We start from the raw sequence: 19,690 nt of genomic DNA on the forward strand, positions 1-19,690 counted from the left end.
ACCCCCCACATCCCCCCATGGCCCCCTTACCACCCATAACCCCCACATCCCACTACGCCCCCCGCCCCCTGCATGCCCCCCGCCCCACACAAACCCCCATACCCCCCATATTCCCCTATGCCCCCCATAACCCCCCATGACCCCCCATATCCCCCCTTACCCCCCATAACCCCCACGTCCCCCTATGTCCCCCCCAGCCCTCCATATCCCCCTATGCCCCCCATAACTCCCCATGACCCCCCATATCCCCCCTTATCCCCCATAACCCCCCACGTCCCCCTATGCCCCCCCTACCCCCCATAATCCCCACATCCCCCCATGCCCCCCACAAACCCCCAGCCCCCCATATCCCCCCATGCCTCCCACAACCCCCCATAACACCCCATATCCCCCCTTACCCCCCATAACCCCCTATGACCCCCCACATCCCCCATGCCCCCCCATGCCCCCCACGGCCCCCACCCCACCTGGCGCATGGCGGAGTACTTGACGGTGTGGCTGTAGTCTCCCTTACCCCCCATAACCCCCCAGCGCCCCATATCCCCCTATGCCCCCCATAACCCCCATATCCCCCCATATCCCCCCTTACCTCCCACATCCCCCCATGCCCCCCTTACCCCCCATAGCCTCCCAAATCCCCCCTTACCCCCCTTACCACCCATAGCCCCCCCATCCCCCACAGCCCCCCATGCCCCCCTTACCCCCCATAGCCCCCACATCCCCCCATTCCACCATAACCCCCATATCCCCCCATTCCCCCATTCCCCCACATCCCCCCATATCCCCCCTTTCCCCCCATAACCTCCCCATAACCCCCATATCCCCCCTTACCCCTCATAACCCCCACATCCCCCTATGCCCCCCATTCCCCCATAACCCCCATATGCCCCCATTCCCCCACATCCCCCCATATCCCCCCTCCCCCCCCATAACCCCCCACATCCCCCCATTCCCCCATAACCCCCATATCCCCCCTTCCCCCCATTCCCCCACATCCCCCCATATCCCCCCTTCCCCCCCATAACCTCCCCATTCCCCCATATCCCCCCTTACCCCTCATAACCCCCACATCCCCCTATGCCCCCCATTCCCCCATAACCCCCATATCCCCCATTAACCCCCATATCCCCCCATTCCCCCATAACCCCCATATCCCCCCTTCCCCCCCATAACCTCCATGCCCCCCAAGCCCCCCATTCCCCCATAACCCCGATATCCCCCCTTACCCCCCATATCCCCCCATTCCCCCACATCCCCCCATATCCCCCCTTCCCCCCCATAACCCCACCATCCCCCCATGCCCCCCTATGCCCCCCATAAGCCCCCCCATCCCCCCATTCCCCCATAACCCCCATATCCCCCCTTCCCCCCCATCCCCCCTGCCCCCCGCCCCACCTGGCGCATGGCGGTGTACTTGATGGTGTGGCTGTAGTCGCCCTTCCCCCCATAACCCCCATGCCCCCCCATCCCCCCATGCCCCCCATGCCCCCCATCCCCGCCCCACCTGGCGCATGGCGGTGTACTTGACGGTGTGGCTGTAGTCGCCGTTGTCGATGATCTGCACGTCGCTGACACCGCTCTGCGCCGCGCCCCCGAACTGAACGTCCAGGGGGGCTTTGCCAGCGCCCCGCGTCTGCACCGTGAAGTGCGTGGGGCGCCCCGACTCCACGCCTGGGGGGGCAGGAAGACGCACAGCGTGAGGCACGGCGACACGGGGACGGCATCCGGGTCACACGCGGGGGCACGCGGGGACACATAGGGGGACATAGGGACACATAGGGGCATATAGAGACACATAGGGGCCCATAGGGACACATAGGGACACACAGGGGCACACAGGGGCACACAGGGACACATAGGGACACATCGAAACACACAGGGACACACAGTGACCCATAGGGACACATAGAGACCCATAGGGACCCAAAGGGACCCATAGAGACACACAGGGACACATAGGGACCCAAAGGGACACATAGGGGCACACAGAAACACATAGGGACCCATAGGGACACATAGAGACCCATAGGGACGCCTAGGGACACATAGCGACACACAGGGACACATAGGGACCCAAAGGGACCCATAGGGACACACAGGGACACATAGGGACCCAAAGGGACACATAGGGGCACACGGAAACACATAGGGACACATAGAGACCCATAGGGACGCCTAGGGACACATAGCGACACACAGGGACACATAGGGACCCAAAGGGACCCATAGGGACACACAGGGACACATAGGGACCCAAAGGGACACATAGGGGCACACAGAAACACATAGGGACACATAGAGACCCATAGGGACGCCTAGGGACACATAGCGACACACAGGGACACATAGGGACCCAAAGGGACCCATAGGGACACACAGGGACACATAGGGACCCAAAGGGACACATAGGGGCACACAGAAACACATAGGGACACATAGAGACCCATAGGGACGCCTAGGGACACATAGTGACACACAGGGACACATAGGGACCCAAAGGGACCCATAGGGACACATAGGGACCCATTGGGACACCTAGGGACACACAGTAACGCATGGGGACCCATAGAAAAATATAGGGACCCATAGGGACACAAAAGGACCCATAGAAACACACAGGGTTCCATAGAAACACATAGGGACCCATAGAAACACATAGGGACCCATAGGGACCCACAGGGACACATAGGGACACATAGGATTCCATAGAAACAGACAGGGACTCATAGGGGCCCATAGAGACCCATAGAGTCCCATAGAAACCCATAGGGACCCATAGGGACCCATAGAAACACATAGGGTTCCACAGAAACACATAGGGACCCATAGAAACACATAGGGACACATAGCAACCCATAGAAACACACAGGGACCCATAGAAAAACATAGGGATCCATAGAAACCCATAGAGACCCATAGAGACACACAGGGATCCATAGGGACGCATTGAGACCCATAGTGACCCACAGAAACCCATAGCAACACATAGGGACCCATAGCAACTCACAGGGACCCCCAGTGACCCCCATTAACCTGCACTGACCCCCATTGACCTGCACTGACCCCCAGTGACCTGCATTGACCTGCATTGACCCCCAGTGACCTCCATTGAACCCCACTGACCCCCATTGGCCCGCAGTGACCTGCAGTGACCTGCATTGACCTGCAGTGACCCACAGTGACCCCCACTGACCTGCAGTAACCTACATTGACCCACAGTGACCCCCAGTGACCTGCATTGACCCCCATTGACCTGCATTGATCCCAGTGACCCCCATTGACCCCCAGTGACCCGCAGTGACCCCCAGTGACCTGCAGTGACCTGCACTGACCCGCAATGACCTGCATTGACCTGCATTGACCCACAGTGACCTGCATTGACCCCCAGTGACCCCCTTTGACCTGCGTTGACCCCCATGGACCTGCAATGACCCCAGTGCCCCCCAATGACCCCCAGTGACCTGCATTGACCCCCATTGACCTGCATTGATCCCAGTGACTCCCATTGACCCGCATTGACCCCCATTGACCCGCAGTGACCCTCAGTAACCCCCATTGACCCGGAGTGACCCCAGTGACCTCCAGTGACCCGCAGTGACCCCCAGTGACCCCCATTGACCCGCAGTGACTCCCAGTGACCCGCAGTGACCCCATTGACCTGCATTGATCCCAGTGACCCCCATTGACCTGCAATGACCCGCAGTGACCCGCAGTGACCCCCAGAGACCCACATTGACCCCCATTGACCCGCAGTGACCCCAGTGACCTCCAATGACCCGCAGTGACCCCCAGTGACCCCCATTGACCCGCAGTGACTCCCAGTGACCCGCAGTGACCCCATTGACCTGCATTGATCCCAGTGACCCCCATTGACCCGCAGTGACCCGCAGTGACCCCCAGAGACCCGCATTGACCCCAGTGACCCCCATTGACCCGCAGTGACCCCAGTGACCTCCAGTGACCCACAGTGACCCGCAGTGACCCCCATTGACCCGCAGTGACTCCCAGTGACCCGCAGTGACCCCCAGAGACCCGCATTGACCCCAGTGACCCCCATTGACCCGCAGTGACCCCAGTGACCCCCATTGACCCGCAGTGACCCGCAGTGACCCCCCCAGACCCGAGCCCAGGCACTGACCGGTGCGGCTGATCCCAGGCCCCTCCGCCCGCACTTTGCTGCTGTCGTGGGCCGGGGCCACCGTGATTCGGAACGGGCTGCAGGGCAGCTCCTGCGGGAACAGCGCGGCCGTGGGGCGCAGCTGGGGCTGGGAACCCACAGGGACCCACAGGGATGGGGGACCCATAGGGGTGGGGGCGCCATAGGGGTGGGGAACCCATAGGGACACCCAGAGGGACACTCATAGGGATGGGGAACCCATAGGGACACCCAGAGGGACACCCATAGAGACACTCACAGGGACACTCATAGGGATGGGGAACACATAGCGATGGGGAATCATAGGGGTGGGGAACCCATAGGATCACCCATAGGGCAGGGACACCCATAGGGATGGGGAACCCATAGGGACACCCACAGGGACACCCATAGGGATGGGGAGCACATAGGGACACTCATAGGGATGGGGAATCATAGGGGCGGGGAACCCATAGGATCACCCATAGGGCAGGGACACCCACAGGGATGGGGAACCCAGAGGGACACCCAGAGGGATGGGGAGCACATAGGGACACCCAGAGGGACACCCATAGGGATGGGGAGCACATAGGGACACCCATAGGGATGGGGAATCATAGGGGCGGGGAACCCATAGGATCACCCATAGGGACACCCACAGGGACACCCATAGGGATGGGGAGCACATAGGGACACCCATAGGACACCCATAGGGACACTCATAGGGACACCCATAGGGATGGGGAACCCATAGGGGTGGGGGCACCATAGGGATGGGGAACCCATAGGGACACCCATAGGGACACCCATAGGGACACTATTAGGGATGGGGATCCCATAGGGACACCCATAGGGACACCCATAGGGACACTATTAGGGATGGGGAACCCATAGGGACACCCATAGGGACACCCATAGGGACACTATTAGGGATGGGGAACCCATAGGGACACCCATAGGGATGGGGAGCACATAGGGACACCCATAGGGACACTATTAGGGATGGGGATGGTGACAGCAACAATGGTGACAATTGTGGCAATGGTGCCAATAGTGGTGAGCTGTGGTGCCAATGGTGCCGGTGATGGTGAGTTGTGGTGCAGTGATGGTGAGCTGTGGTGCCAATAGTGGTGAGCTGTGGTGCAATGATGGTGAGCTGTGGTGCCAATGGTGCCAGTGATGGTGAGTTGTGGTGCAGTGATGGTGAGCTGTGGTGCCAATAGTAGTGCGCTGTGGGGCCAATGGTGAGCTGTGGCACAATGATGGTGAGCTGTGGAACCAATGGTGAGCTGTGGCACAGTGATGGTGAGTTGTGGTGCCAATGGTGAGGTGTGGCACAATGATGGTGAGCTGTGGCGCAGTGATGGTGAGCTGTGGCACCAATGGTGAGCTGTTGCATAATGATGGTGAGCTGTGGTGCAATGATGGTGAACTGTGGCACAATGATGGTGAGTTGTGGTGCCAGTGGTGAGCTGTGGCACAATGATGGTGAGCTGTGGCACAATGATGGTGAGCTGTGGCACAGTGCTGGTGATCTGTGGCACAATGATGGTGATCTGTGGCACACTGATGGTGAGCTGTGGCACAATGACGGTGAGCTGTGGCGCCACTGGTGAGCTGTGGCACAGTGCTGGTGATCTGTGGCACAATGATGGTGAGCTGTGGCACAATGATGGTGAGCTGTGGTGCCACTGGTGAGCTGTGGTGCCAATGGTGAGCTGTGGCACAATGATGGTGAGCTGTGGCACAATGATGGTGAGTTGTGGCACCACTGGTGAGCTGTGGCACAATGGTGGTGAGCTGTGGCACAATGATGGTGAGTTGTGGTGCCAGTGGTGAGCTGTGGCACAATGGTGGTGAGCTGTGGCACAATGATGGTGAGCTGTGGTGCCAATGGTGAGCTGTGGCACAATGATGGTGAGCTGTGGCACAATGATGGTGAGCTGTGGCGCAGTGATGGTGAGCTGTGGCACAATGATGGTGAGCTGTGGTGCCAATGGTGAGCTGTGGCACAATGATGGTGAGCTGTGGTGCCAATGGTGAGCTGTGGCACAATGATGGTGAGCTGTGGCACAGTGCTGGTGAGCTGTGGTGCAATGATGGTGAGCTGTGGCACAATGATGGTGAGCTGTGGCACAGTGCTGGTGAGCTGTGGCACCAATGGTGAGCTGTGGCACACTGATGGTGAGCTGTGGCACAATGACTGTGAGCTGTGGTGCCAATGGTGAGCTGTGGCACAATGACGGTGAGCTGTGGCACCAATGGTGAGCTGTGGCACAGTGCTGGTGAGCTGTGGCGCCACTGGTGAGCGGTACCTGCGTGCCGAAGAGCACCATGATGGTGAGCAGGCCGGCGCAGGGCGGGGTGTACTTCACGGTGAACGTGTCGTTGTCGTTCTTAATGATGGTGAAATCCAGGTCCGCCTCCGGCGCGCCGGGCTGCGCCGGGCTGCACTTAATGCCGATGCTCACATCGCCTGCGGGGCACAGCGCCGCACAGGGCTTCGATGGGGGTATGGGGGTATGGGGGGCCCTATGGGGGTATGGGGGTATGGGGGTATGGGGGACCCTATGGGGGCATGGGGGATGCTATGGGGGTATAGGGGTATGGGGGTATGGGGGTATGGGGGTATGGGGGATTCTACAGGGGTATGGGGGATGCTATGGGGGTATGGGGGATGCTATGGGGGTATAGGGGACTCTATGGGGGTATGGGGGACCCTATGGGGGTATGGGGGTATGGGGGACCCTATGGGGGTATGGGGGATTCTACAGGGGTATGGGGGATGCTATGGGGGTATGGGGGACCCTATGGGGGTATGGGGGTATGGGGGACCCTATGGGGGTATGGGGGACCCTATGGGGGTATGGGGGATGCTATGGGGGTATGGGGGACCCTATGGGGGTATGGGGGATGCTATGGGGGTATGGGGGACCCTATGGGGGTATGGGGGACCCTATGGGGGTATGGGGGATTCTACGGGGGTATGGGGGATGCTATGGGGTTATAGGGGACTCTATGGGGGTATAGGGGACTCTATGGGGGTATAGGGGATTCTATGGGGGTATAGGGGATGCTATGGGGCTGTATGGGGTTATAGGATGTTCTATGGAGGTGTAGGGGACTCTATGGGGCTGTATGGGGTTATAGGGGATTCTATCGGGGTATAGGAGATTCTATGGGGTTATAGGGGATGCTATGGGGGTATAGGGGATGCTATGGGGGTATAGGGGACTCTGTGGGGCTGTATGGGGTTATAGGGGACTCTATGGGGGTATAGGGGATTCTATGGGGCTGTATGGGGTTATAGGGGATTCTATGGGGGTATAGGGGATTCTATGGGGTTATAGGGGATGCTATGGGGGTATAGGGGATTCTATGGGGCTGTATGGGGTTATAGGGGATTCTATGGGGGTATAGGGGATTCTATGGGGCTGTATGGGGTTATAGGGGACTCTGTGGGGTTATAGGGGATTCTATGGGGGTGTATGGGGTTATAGGGGATTCTATGGTGTTATAGGGGATTCTATGGGGCTGTATGGGGTTATAGGGGATTCTATGGGGTTATAGGGAATTCTATGGGGATGTATGGGGTTGTACGGGGTTGTATGGGGTTACAGGGGATTCTATGGGGGTGTATGGGGTTATAGGGGATTCCATGGGGTTATAGGGGACTCTATGGGGCTGTATGGGGTTATAGGGGATTCTATGGGGGTGTATGGGGTTATAGGGGATTGTATGGGGATGTATGGGGTTGTATGGGGATGTATGGGGTTGTATGGGGATGTATTGGGGGGTTTGGGGTCATATGGGGTTGTATGGGGATGTATGGGGTTGTATGGGGTGGTATGGGGTTGTACGGGGTGGTATGGGGATGTATAGGATTGTATGGGGTGGTATGGGGTTGTATGGGGTTGTATGGGGTTATAGGGGTTGTATGGGGTTACAGGGGATTGTAGGGGGATGTATGGGGTTGTATGGGGTTATAGGGGATTGTAGGGGGATGTATGGGATTGTATGGGGTGGTATGGGGTTGTATGGGGTAATATGGGGTTGTATAGGATTGTATGGGGTTGTATGGGGTTGTATGGGGTGGTATGGGATTGTATGGGGTTGTATGGGGTTGTATGGGGTTATATGGGGTTGTATGGGATTGTATGAGGTTGTATGGGGTTGTATGGGGTTGTATGGGGTTGTATGGGATTGTATGAGGTTGTATGGGGTTGTATGGGGTTGTATGGGGTTGTATGCGGTTATATGGGGGTTATGGGGTTATAGGGGGCGATACGAGGTTATGGGCTGCACTTAATGCCGATGCTGACATTGCCTGGGGTGGATATGGGGGATATGGGGTTATGGGGCCTTATAGGGACGTGGAGGCCTATGGGGGGATATGGGGTGTATGGGGTTATGGGGGGGTATGGGGAGCACTTAATGCCCACGCTGACTGTGCCTGGGGGGGGATGGGGGGGTGTGGGGTTATGGGGTGATATGAGGGTCGTGGGGGGGTTATGGGGGATATGGGGAGCACTTAATGCTGATGCTGACATGGCATTTATGGGGGTTATGGGGGCACGGCGGGTATGGGGGGATATGGGGGGTATGGGGAGATGGGGGGCATGGGGAGATGGGGGGTGGGGGGACGTTCGGGGGGTTGGGGCCATGGGGGGCATGGGGAGATGGGGGGCAGTGGGGTCACCTGGGGGGGCGTCAGGGGGGGTTATGGGGTGTGGGGAGGGGGGACATGGGTCAGTGGGGGGTTATGGGGACAGGGGGCGAGAATGGGGACACGGGGGGTGGGGGCGTCACTGGGGGGATGGGGGGCAGTGGGGACATGGGGGGGTCAAAGGGGGGTGGGGGTCGGGGGTCCGACTCTGAGCTGTGGGGTTTGGGGCTGTGGGCATCGCTGTGGGATGAAGTGGGGCAGTGTGCGCTGCTATGGGGTGCTATGGGGCTCTATGGGGCGCTATGGGGCGCTATGGGCACTGTGTGTGTTGCTATGCGGTGCTATGGGGCACAGTGTGTGTTGCTATGGGGCGCTATGTGTCGCTATGGGGATCTATGAAATGCTATGGGGAGTTATGGGGCGCTATGGGGTGCTATGGGGCACAGTGTGCGTTGCTATGGGGTGCTATGGGGGACAGTGTGCGTTGCTATGGGGCACTACGGGGTGCTATGGGGCGCTATGGGGGGCAGTGTGCGTTGCTATGGGGCGCTATGTGTCGCTATGGGGATCTATGGGGTGCTATGGGGAGTTATGGGGTGCTATGGGGCACAGTGTGTGTTGCTATGGGGCGCTATGTGTCGCTATGGGGCTCTATGAAATGCTATGGGGAGTTATGGGGCGCTATGGGGTGCTATGGGGCACAGTGTGCGTTGCTATGGGGCATTATGGGGTGCTGTGGAGAGCTATGGGGCGCAGTGGGGCAGTGTGTGTTACCATGGAGTGCTATGGGGAGCTATGGGGTGCTATGGGGAGTTATGGGGTGCTATGGGGCGCTATGGGGGGCAGTGTGCGTTGCTATGGGGCGCTATGTATCGCTATGGGGCTCTATGGGGAGCTATCTGTTGCTATGGGGCGCTATGGGGCGCCGTGTGTCTCTATGGTTCGCTGTGTGTCTCTGTGGGGGTTGTGGGTCGCTATGGGGCGCTGTGCCCCTATGTGTCTCTATGGGGCACTATGTGTCGCTATGTGTCTCTATGGGGCGCCGTGTGTCCCTATGTGTCCCTATGTGTCCCTATGTGTCTCTATGGGGTGCCGTGTGTCGCTATGGGGCGCCATGTGTCCTTATGTGTCTCTATATGTCTCTATGGGGCGCCGTGTGTTTCCATGGGGCGCTATGGGTCTCTATGTGTCTCTATGGGGCGCCGTGTGTCCCTATGTGCCCCTATGTGTCCCTATGTGCCCCTATGTGCCCCTTTGTGTCCCTATGTCCCCCTATGTGTCCCTATGTGTCTCTATGTGTCCCTATGTGTCGCTATGGGGCGCTGTGTGTCACTATGGGGCGCTGTGCGTCCCTATGTGTCTCTATGTGTCTCTATATGTCTCTATATGTCTCTATGGGGCGCCGTGTGTCCCTGTGTGCCCCTATGCGTCTCTATGTGTCCCTATGCGTCCCTATGCGTCCCTATGTGTCCCTATGTGTCTCTATGTGTCCCTATGTGCCCCTATGTGTCTCTGTGTGTCTCTATATGTCTCTATGTGCCCCTATATGTCTCTATGGGGCGCCGTGTGTCACTATGTGTCGCTATGGGTCTCTATGTGTCGCTATGGGGCGCCATGTGTCCCTATGTGTCCCTATGTGTCCCTATGTGTCTCTATATGTCTCTTTGGGGCGCTGTGTGTCTCTATGGGGCGCTGTGTGTCCCTATGTGTCCCTATGTGTCTCTACGTGCCCCTATGTGCCCCTATGTGTCCCTACGTGCCCCTATGCGTCCCTATGTGCCCCTGTGTGTCCCTACGTGCCCCTATGTGTCCCTACGTGCCCCTACGTGCCCCTATGTGTCCCTATGTGCCCCTACGTGTCTCTATGTGCCCCTACGTGCCCCTACGTGCCCCTATGTGTCCCTACGTGTCTCTATGTGTCCCTATGTGCCCCTATGTGTCCCTACGTGCCCCTCTGTGTCCCTATGTGTCCCTATGTGCCCCTATGTGTCCCTATGTGTCCCTATGTGTCCCTACGTGCCCCTACGTGCCCCTACGTGTCCCTATGTGTCCCTATGGATCCCTACGTGCCCCTATGCGTCCCTACGTGTCCCTACGTGTCCCTACGTGTCCCTATGTGTCCCTATGTGTCCCTACGTGTCGCTACGTGCCCCTACGTGTCCCTCTGCGTCCCTGTGTCCCCCTGTGTGTCGCCGCCGCGTCCCGCGCGGTGTCACCTTGGCCGGCGTCGCTGCAGTCGACGGTGAAGTAGGTCGGCTCCCCGGCGCTCAGCCCGGCGCGCTCCACGCCCGGCCCGTAGACGCGGACCCGGCCGGGGTGGCTGCCCTCCCCCACGCTCACCTGCGGGGGGCGCCGTCAGCGCCGCGCGTCGCCCTGCCCCACGCATCCCCGCGCCCCACGCATCCACGGGACCCACACGTCTGTGAGCCCCACACATCCCCGTGCCCCACAGATCCCCGTGCCCCACAGATCCCCGTGCCCCATAGATCCCGTGCCCCAGAGATCCCCGTGCCCCATAGATCCCGTGCCCCACAGATCCCGTGCCCCACAGATCCCCGTGCCCCATAGGTTCCCGTGCCGCACAGATCTGTGAGCCCCAAAGACCCCCATGCCCCATAGATCCCGTGTCCCACAGATCCATGAGCCCCACCGATCCCCGTGCCCCATAGATCCATGAGCCCCACAGATCCCCGTGCCCCATAGATCCGTGAGCCCCATAGATCCCTGTGCCCCACAGATCTGTGAGCCCCACAGACCCCCATGCCCCATAGATCCCGTGCCCCACAGATCCATGAGCCCCACCGATCCCCGTGCCCCATAGATCTGTGAGCTCCATAGATCCCTGTGCCCCATAGATCCTCCCCCACCCCATAGCCCCCCCACAACTCCCCCACCCAACATTGCCCCACCCCACATCTGCCCCCCCCACCCCATAGCCACCCCACAAACCCCCCACCCCACACCCCCCACCCCATAGCCACCCAACATCCCCCCACCCCACAGCCACCTCACACCCCCCACTCCATAGCCACCCCCAACCCCCACCCCACACCCCACACCCCACATCTGCTCCCCCCACCCCACAGCCACCCCCCACCCCATAGCCACCCTCCAACCCCCACCCCATAGCCCCGCCACACCCCCCACCCCACAGCCACCCCCAACCCCCACCCCACAACCCCACCCCCCATCCTCCTCCACCCCACACCCCCCACCCCACAGCCACCCCCCAACCCCCACCCCCCACCCCCCATCCTCCCCCACCCCACAGCCACCCCCCAACCCCCAACCTCCCCCACCCCTCACCCCCCACCCCACAGACACCCCCCAAACCTCCTCCCCCATCCTCCCCCACCCCACAGCCACCCCCAACCCCCCACCCCATCCTCCCCCACCCCACACCCCCCACCCCACAGCCACCCCCCAACCCCCACCCCATCCTCCCCCCCCCCCCCCCGCCCAGCACAGACCCTGCAGGGGCAGCGGGGGACGCAGACGCCGCCCCAGGTGACGCTGAAGGTGTGTTTGATGGCCTTGCAGGGGACGTAGCGGCAGCTGAACGTCCCGTCGCCGTTGTCCTTCACCGCCACGTCCACCGGGCAGCCCTCGGCGTCCTGCGCGCCGCCCCACAGCGTCCACAGCGGCCCCATGGCAGCCCCATGGCGGCCCCATGGCGGCCCCACAACCGACCCATATCGGCCCCATAATGGCCCCATAACAGCCCCACAACCACCCCATATCGGCCCCATAATGGCCCCATAACAGCCCCATAACAGCCCCACAACCACCCCATATCGGCCCCATAACAGCCCCATAACAGCCGCACAACCGCCCTATAACAGCCCCACAGCATCCACAACGGCCCCATAGCGGCCCCATGGCGGCCCCATAGCGGCCCCATAACCGACCCATAACGGCCCCACAACCACCCCATAATGGCCCCATATCGGCCCCATAACAGCCCCACAACCGCCCCATAACAGCCCCACAGCATCCACAACGGCCCCATAGCGGCCCCATGGTGGCCCCATAATGGCCCCATAACCGACCCATAACGGCCCCACAACGGCCCCATAACAACCCCATAACAGCCCCACAACCACCCCACAATGGCCCCATAATGGCCCCATAACAGCCCCTCAGCCATCCCATAATGGCCCCATGGCGGCCCCATGGCGGCCCCATAACCGACCCATAACCAACCCATAACGGCCCCACAACCACCCCATAATGGCCCCATAACAGCCCCATAACAGCCCCACAGCGTCCACAACGGCCCCATAGTGGCCCCATGGTGGTCCCATAACGGCCCCATAACCGACCCATAACGGCCCCACAACCACCCCATAATGGCCCCATAACCGACCCATAACGGCCCCACAACCACCCCATAATGGCCCCATAATGGCCCCATAACAGCCCCACAACCACCCCATAATGGCCCCATAACCGACCTATAACGGCCCCACAACGGCCCCATAACAACCCCATAACAGCCCCACAACCACCCCATAATGGCCCCATAATGGCCCCACAGCTGTCCCATAACGGCCCCATAACAGCCCCATAACGGCCCCATAACAGCCCCATAATGGCCCCACAGCCGTCCCATAACGGCCCCATAACAGCCCCATATCAGCCCCACAACCGCCCCATAACAGCCCCACAGCGTCCACAACGGCCCCATAGCGGCCCCATAGCAGCCCCACAGCTATCCCATATTGGCCCCATAACCGTCCCATATCGGCCCCATAACAGCCCCACAGCCATCCCATAACGGCCTCATATCGGCCCCATAACAGCCCCACAACCATCCCAGAAAAGCCCCATAATCACTCCATAACGGCCCCATAACAGCCCCACAACCGCCCCATAACGGCCCCATAACGGCCCCATAACAGCCCCACAACCGTCCCATAACAGCCCCATAACTATCCCATAACAACCCCATAACGGCCCCATAACAGCCCCACAACCACCCCATAACGGCCCCATAATGGCCCCACAGCCGTTCCATAACAACCCCATAACGGCCCCATAACAGCCCCATAACAACCCCACAACCGTCCCATAACAGCCCCACAGCTATCCCAAAACGGCCCCATAACCGTCCCATAACGGCCCCACAGCTATCCCATAATGGCCCCATATCAGCCCCATAACGGCCACACAACGGCCCCATAACAGCCCCACAACTGTCCCATAAGAGCCCCACAATCATCCCATAATGGCCCCATAACGGCCCCACAACCATCCCATAACAGCCCCATAACAGCCCCACAGCTGTCCCATAACGGCCCCACAATGACCCCACAACGGCCCCATAGCAGCCCCATAAAAACCCCATAACACCCCATAACAGCTCCATAACAGCCCCCAGACCCACCCCACTGATCCCCCAGCCCCCCACACCCCATAAACCCCTCCAGATCCCCCCATACCCCATAGATCCTTCCAGACCCCCCTTACACCCCATAAACCCCTCCAGACCCCCCCATTCCCCATAGACCCTTCTGGACCCCCCTACACCCCATAAACCCCTCCGGAGCCCCCCAACACCCCATAGATCCCTCCAGAACCCCCTACACCCCATAGATCCCTCCGCCCCTCCCCCAGCCCCCCACCCCTCCCCTTACACCCCATAGATCCCTCCAGACCCCCCCCCACGCCCCATAGACCCTTCTGCATCCCTCCTTCACCCCATAAACCCCTCTGGAGCCCCCCAACACCCCATAGATCCCTCCAGAACCCCCTACACCCCATAAACCCCTCCAGCCTCCTCCCCTACACCCCATAGATCCTTCTGGCCCCCCCTCATACCCCATAAACCCCTCCAGACCCCCCCTACACCCCATAGATCCCTCCAGATCTGCCCTATACCCCATAGACCCCTCTGGACCCCCCCACACCCCATAGACCCTTCTGGACCCCCCCTAAACCCCATAAACCCCTCCAGCCCCCCCCCTCCACCCCATAGATCCCTCCAGACCCCCTTCACCCCCCCATGCCCCCCACCCCACTGATCTCCCAACCCCCCCATTCCCCATAGACCCTTCTGGACCCCCCCATACCCCATAAACCCCTCCAGACCCCCCCCATACACCCCATAGACCCTTCTGGACCCCCCCACACCCCATAGATCCCTCCGCCCCCCCCAGCCCCCCACCCCTCCCCCTTACACCCCATAGATCCCTCCAGGTCCCCCCCTACACCCCATAGATCCTTCTAGACCCCCCCTACACCCCATAAACCCCTCCAGACCCCCCTAAACCCCATAGACCCCTCCAGCCCCCCCCCCCAGCCCCCCGTCCCCCCTTACACCCCATAGACCCCTCCAGATCCCCCCCTACACCCCATAGACCCCTCCAGAGCCCCCCTCCCACCCCATAGATCCCTCCACCCCCCCAGCCCCCCAGCCCCCCCCTTACACCCCATAGATCCCTCCGGACCCCCCGCCCACCCCATAAACCCCCTCCAGACCCCCCCCCACACCCCATAGATCCCTCCACCCGTCCCCCAGCCCCCCAGCCCCCCCCCCACACCCCATAGACCCCTCCAGACCCCCCCCACCCCATAGATCCCCCCACCCCATAGATCCCCCCACCCCATAGATCCCCCCGCCCCCCCAGCCCCCCACCTGTGCATAGATGTGCAGCCCCCCCTGGCCGGCAGCGCGGGCGTCCACGCAGAACTCAGTGGGGCGGTTGACGATGACACCGGTGGGCTCCAGGCCCGGACCCCAAACCTTCACCTGGGGGGGGGACAAGGGGTGGGGGTCAGCGGGGGGAGGGGGGGTCCTCTGAGGGGTGGGGGGGGGCATAGGGGGTCACAGTGGGACATGGGGGGGACACAGAGGGACATGGGGGATATGGGGGGGACATGGGGGGTCACAGTGGGACATGGGGGGACACAGAGGGACATGGGGGACATGGGGGGACAGAAGGGGACAGGGGGATATGGGGGGACATGGGGGGGACAAAGTGGGCTCCAGGCCCGGACCCCACACCTTCACCTGGGGGGGGGACACGGGGTGGGGGTCAGCGGGGGGAGGGGGGGTCCTCTGAGGGGTGGGGGGGAGGCATAGGGGGTCACAGTGGGACATGGGGGGTCACAGAGGGACATGGGGGGGGTTGGGGGGGACATGGGGGGTCACAGTGCGACATGGGGGGGACATGGGGGGGACAAGGTGGGCTCCAGGCCCAGACCCCACACCTTCACCTGGGGGGGGGGGACGCGGGGTGGGGGTCAGCGGGGGGAAGGGGGGTCCTCTGAGGGGTGGGGGGGGGCATAGGGGGTCACAGTGGGACATGGGGGGTCACAGAGGGACATGGGGGGGACATGGGGGGACAGAAGGGGACACGGGGACATGGGGGGGGGACAAGGTGGGCTCCAGGCTGAGACCCCAAACCTTCACCTGGGGGGGGATGCAGGGTGGGGGTCAGCGGGGGGAGGGGGGGTCCTATGAGGGGGGTGAGGATGGAGGGGGTGGGGGGGTAGGGGGGGGAGATGTGAGGGGGGGCATAGGGGGTCACAGTGGGGCATGGGGGAGGATTGGGGGGGACATGGGGGGAGAGAAGGGGACAGGGGGACATGGGGGGGACATGGGGGGGACAAGGTGGGCTCCAGGCCCAGACCCCACACCTTCATCTGGGGGGGGGACACGGAGTGGGGGTCAGTGGGGGGCGGGGGGGTCCTCTGAGGGGGGTGGGTGGGGGGGAGGTGGGGGAGATGTGGGGGGGCATTGGGGGTCATGGGGGGTCACAGGGAGACATGGGAGGGACATGGGGAAGACATGGGGGGGGTCACAGGGGACATGGGGGATATGGGGGGGACATGGGGGGGGTGGGGTGGGGTGGGGTTGGGGATGGGATGGGGTGGGGTGGGGGTGGGGGTGGGATGGGGGTGGGGTGGTGGCCATGGTTTTGTTGTGGTCATGGTCAACATGGGATGGGGTGGGGTGGGATGGGGGTGGGGAAGGGAAGGGGATGGGATGGGATGGGGTGGGGATGGGGATGGGGGTGGGGGTGAGGGTGGGGGTGGGGGTGGGGATGGGGTGACATTGGCTGACACAGACTGACATGGGATGACATGGGCTGCCGTGTGCTGACACGGGCTGACATGGGAGAACACAGGCTGACATGGGATAACACAGGCTGACACGGGATAACACAGGCTGACACGGGTGAACACGGGCTGACAAACATGGGAGAACAAAGGCTGACACGGGCTGACACGAGATGACATGGGCTGACACGGGCTGACACGAGATGACACGTGATGATGACACGGGCTGACACGTGATGATGACACGTGATGATGACACGTGATGACACGTGATGATGACACGTGATGATGACACGTGATGACACAGGCTGACACGTGATGATGACACGTGATGACGACACGTGATGACACGTGATGACGACACGTGATGACACGTGACGACACGTGATGATGACACGTGACGACACGTGATGACACGTGATGATGACACGTGATGACACAGGCTGACACGTGACGACACGTGATGACACGTGGTGACGACACGTGATGATGACACGTGACGACACGTGATGACACGTGATGATGACACGTGATGACACAGGCTGACACGTGACGACACGTGATGACACGTGATGATGACACGAGATGACACGTGATGATGACACGTGATGACACAGGCTGACACGTGATGATGACACGTGACGACACGTGACGACACGTGACGACACGTGACGACACGGGCTGCGGCGGCGCCGCCCCACCTTGTCGGGGCTGCAGTCGGGCGCAGGCGGGCGGATGCGCGCGATGAAGGGGCTGCAGCGGATGTCCTGGTCGTCGCACACCACGTGCACCGCGTACTCCCCCGCCTCCGTGGGCCAGTAGCGCACGTCGCACGAGCCGTCGCCGCGGTCGTCGCACTCGATCTTGGCCTGCGACGGGCCCTCGATGGAGAACCCTGTGCAAGTGGGCACAGGGCGCTCGGTGCTGGCACCCAGCGCGTGGCTGCGTCACCGTGCTGGTGGCACCCAGTGCGTGGTTGTGTCACCGTGGTGCTGGCACCCAGCGCGTGGCTGCGTCACCATGCTGGTGGCCCTCCATGTGTGGTTGTGTCCCCATGGTGGTGGCACCCAACACATGGCTGCGTCACCGTGCTGGCACCCAGCGCGTGGCTGCGTCACCGTGCTGGTGGCCCTCAGTGTGTGGTTGTGTCACCGTGCTGGTGGCACTCAGTGTGTGGTTGTGTCACCGTGCTGGTGGCACTCAGTGTGTGGTTGTGTCACCGTGGTGGTGGCACCCAGCGCGTGGCTGCGTCACCGTGCTGGTGGCCCTCCATGTGTGGTTGTCCCCCCATGGTGCTGGCACCCAACACATGGCTGCGTCACCGTGCTGGTGGCACCCAGCGCGTGGCTGTGTCATCGTGCTGGTGGCACCCAACATGTGGCTGCGTCACCATGGTGGTGGCACCCAACACATGGCTGTGTCACTGTGGTGGTGGCACCCAACATGTGGCTGCGTCACCGTGGTGGTGGCCCTCCATGTGTGGTTGTCCCCTCATGGTGGTGACACTCAGTGTGTGGCCATGTCCCCATGGTGGTGGCACTCCATGTGTGGTTGTGTCCCCATGGTGGTGGCACCCAACACATGGCTGTGTCACTATGGTGGTGGCACTCAGCACGTGGCTGCGTCACCGTGGTGGTGGCACCCAGCGCGTGGCTGCATCACCGTGGTGCTGGCACCCAGCGCGTGGCTGCGTCACTGTGGTGGTGGCACCCAGCACGTGGCTGTGTCACTGTGGTGGTGGCACTGTGTGGTTGTGACCCCATGGTGGTGGCACTCAGCCCATGGTCGTGTCCCCATGGTGGTGGCACCCAACACATGGCTGTGTCCCCGTGCTGGTGGCACTCAGTGTGTGGTTGTGTCACCGTGGTGGTGGCACCCAGCGCGTGGCTGCATCACCGTGGTGGTGGCACCCAACATATGGCTGTGTCCCCATGGTGGTGGCACTCAGTGTGTGGCTGTGTCCCCAAAATGGTGGCACCCCATGTGTGGCTATGACCCCATGGTGGTGGCACCCAACACGTGGCTGTGTCCCCATGGTGGTGGCACTCAGTGTGTGGTTGTGTCCCCATGGTGGTGGCACCCAACACATGGCTGTGTCCCCATGGTGGCACCCAACATGTGGCTGTGTCCCCATGGTGGTGGCACTCAGCCCACGGCCACATCCCAGCTGTGGTGACACCGACCCCACAGCCATGTCCCCATGGTGGTGACCCTTGGGCTGTGCCACCCACCATGTCCCCAATGTCCCCACCACAGTGCCACCACGTCTGTGCCACTGTCCCCTCCACAGTGCCACCCATGGTGTCCCCATATCCCCACTGCAGTGTCACATCAGTGCCACTGTCCCCACCTCATTGCCACCATGTCTGTCCCCAAAGTCCCCCCCTCAGCGCCACCCTCCTTCCCCCACATCCCCACTGCAGTGCCACCCCATCTGTGCCACTGTCCCCATCTCAGTGCCACCCATCGTGTCCCCAGTGTCCCCACTGCAGTGTCCCATCTGTCCCCAAAGTCCCCCCTCAGCACCACCCCTTCTTCCCCCATATCCCCACCTCAGTGCCACCACATCTGTGCCACTGTCCTCAGTGCCACCCATCCTTTCCCGCTGTCCCCATCTCAGTGCCACCCATCGTGTCCCCAATGTCCCCACTGCAGTGCCACCACATCAGTGCCACCGTCCCCATCTCAGTGCCACCACATCTGTCCCAAAGTCCCCCCCTCAGCGCCACCCTCCTTCCCCCACATCCCCACTGCAGTGCCACCCCATCTGTGCCACTGTCCCCATCTCAGTGCCACCCATCCTTTCCTGATGTCCCCATCTCAGT

The 19,690-nt window shown here is 61.5% G+C and overlaps 1 protein-coding gene across 1 annotated transcript in view; it reads right to left on the bottom strand.

Annotated features, from left to right (window-relative positions):
- FLNC (filamin C) overlaps positions 1-19,690 on the bottom strand; it is a 111,475-nt gene that overhangs the window by 62,094 nt on the left and 29,691 nt on the right. Inside the window, exons 13-19 of the mRNA XM_090125896.1 lie at positions 17,567-17,760; positions 15,439-15,552; positions 12,272-12,415; positions 11,018-11,141; positions 6,451-6,611; positions 4,139-4,229; positions 1,505-1,671 (exon numbers count right to left, since the gene is read on the bottom strand). Of these exons, the coding sequence (XP_089982022.1) occupies positions 1,505-1,671; positions 4,139-4,229; positions 6,451-6,611; positions 11,018-11,141; positions 12,272-12,415; positions 15,439-15,552; positions 17,567-17,760 (995 nt within the window). The remainder of the gene's footprint in view (positions 1-1,504; positions 1,672-4,138; positions 4,230-6,450; positions 6,612-11,017; positions 11,142-12,271; positions 12,416-15,438; positions 15,553-17,566; positions 17,761-19,690) is intronic.

Source organism: Phasianus colchicus, chromosome 1 (assembly GCF_987193195.1).
Source record: "Phasianus colchicus chromosome 1, bPhaCol1.hap1.1, whole genome shotgun sequence".
Lineage (NCBI taxonomy): Eukaryota > Metazoa > Chordata > Aves > Galliformes > Phasianidae > Phasianus > Phasianus colchicus.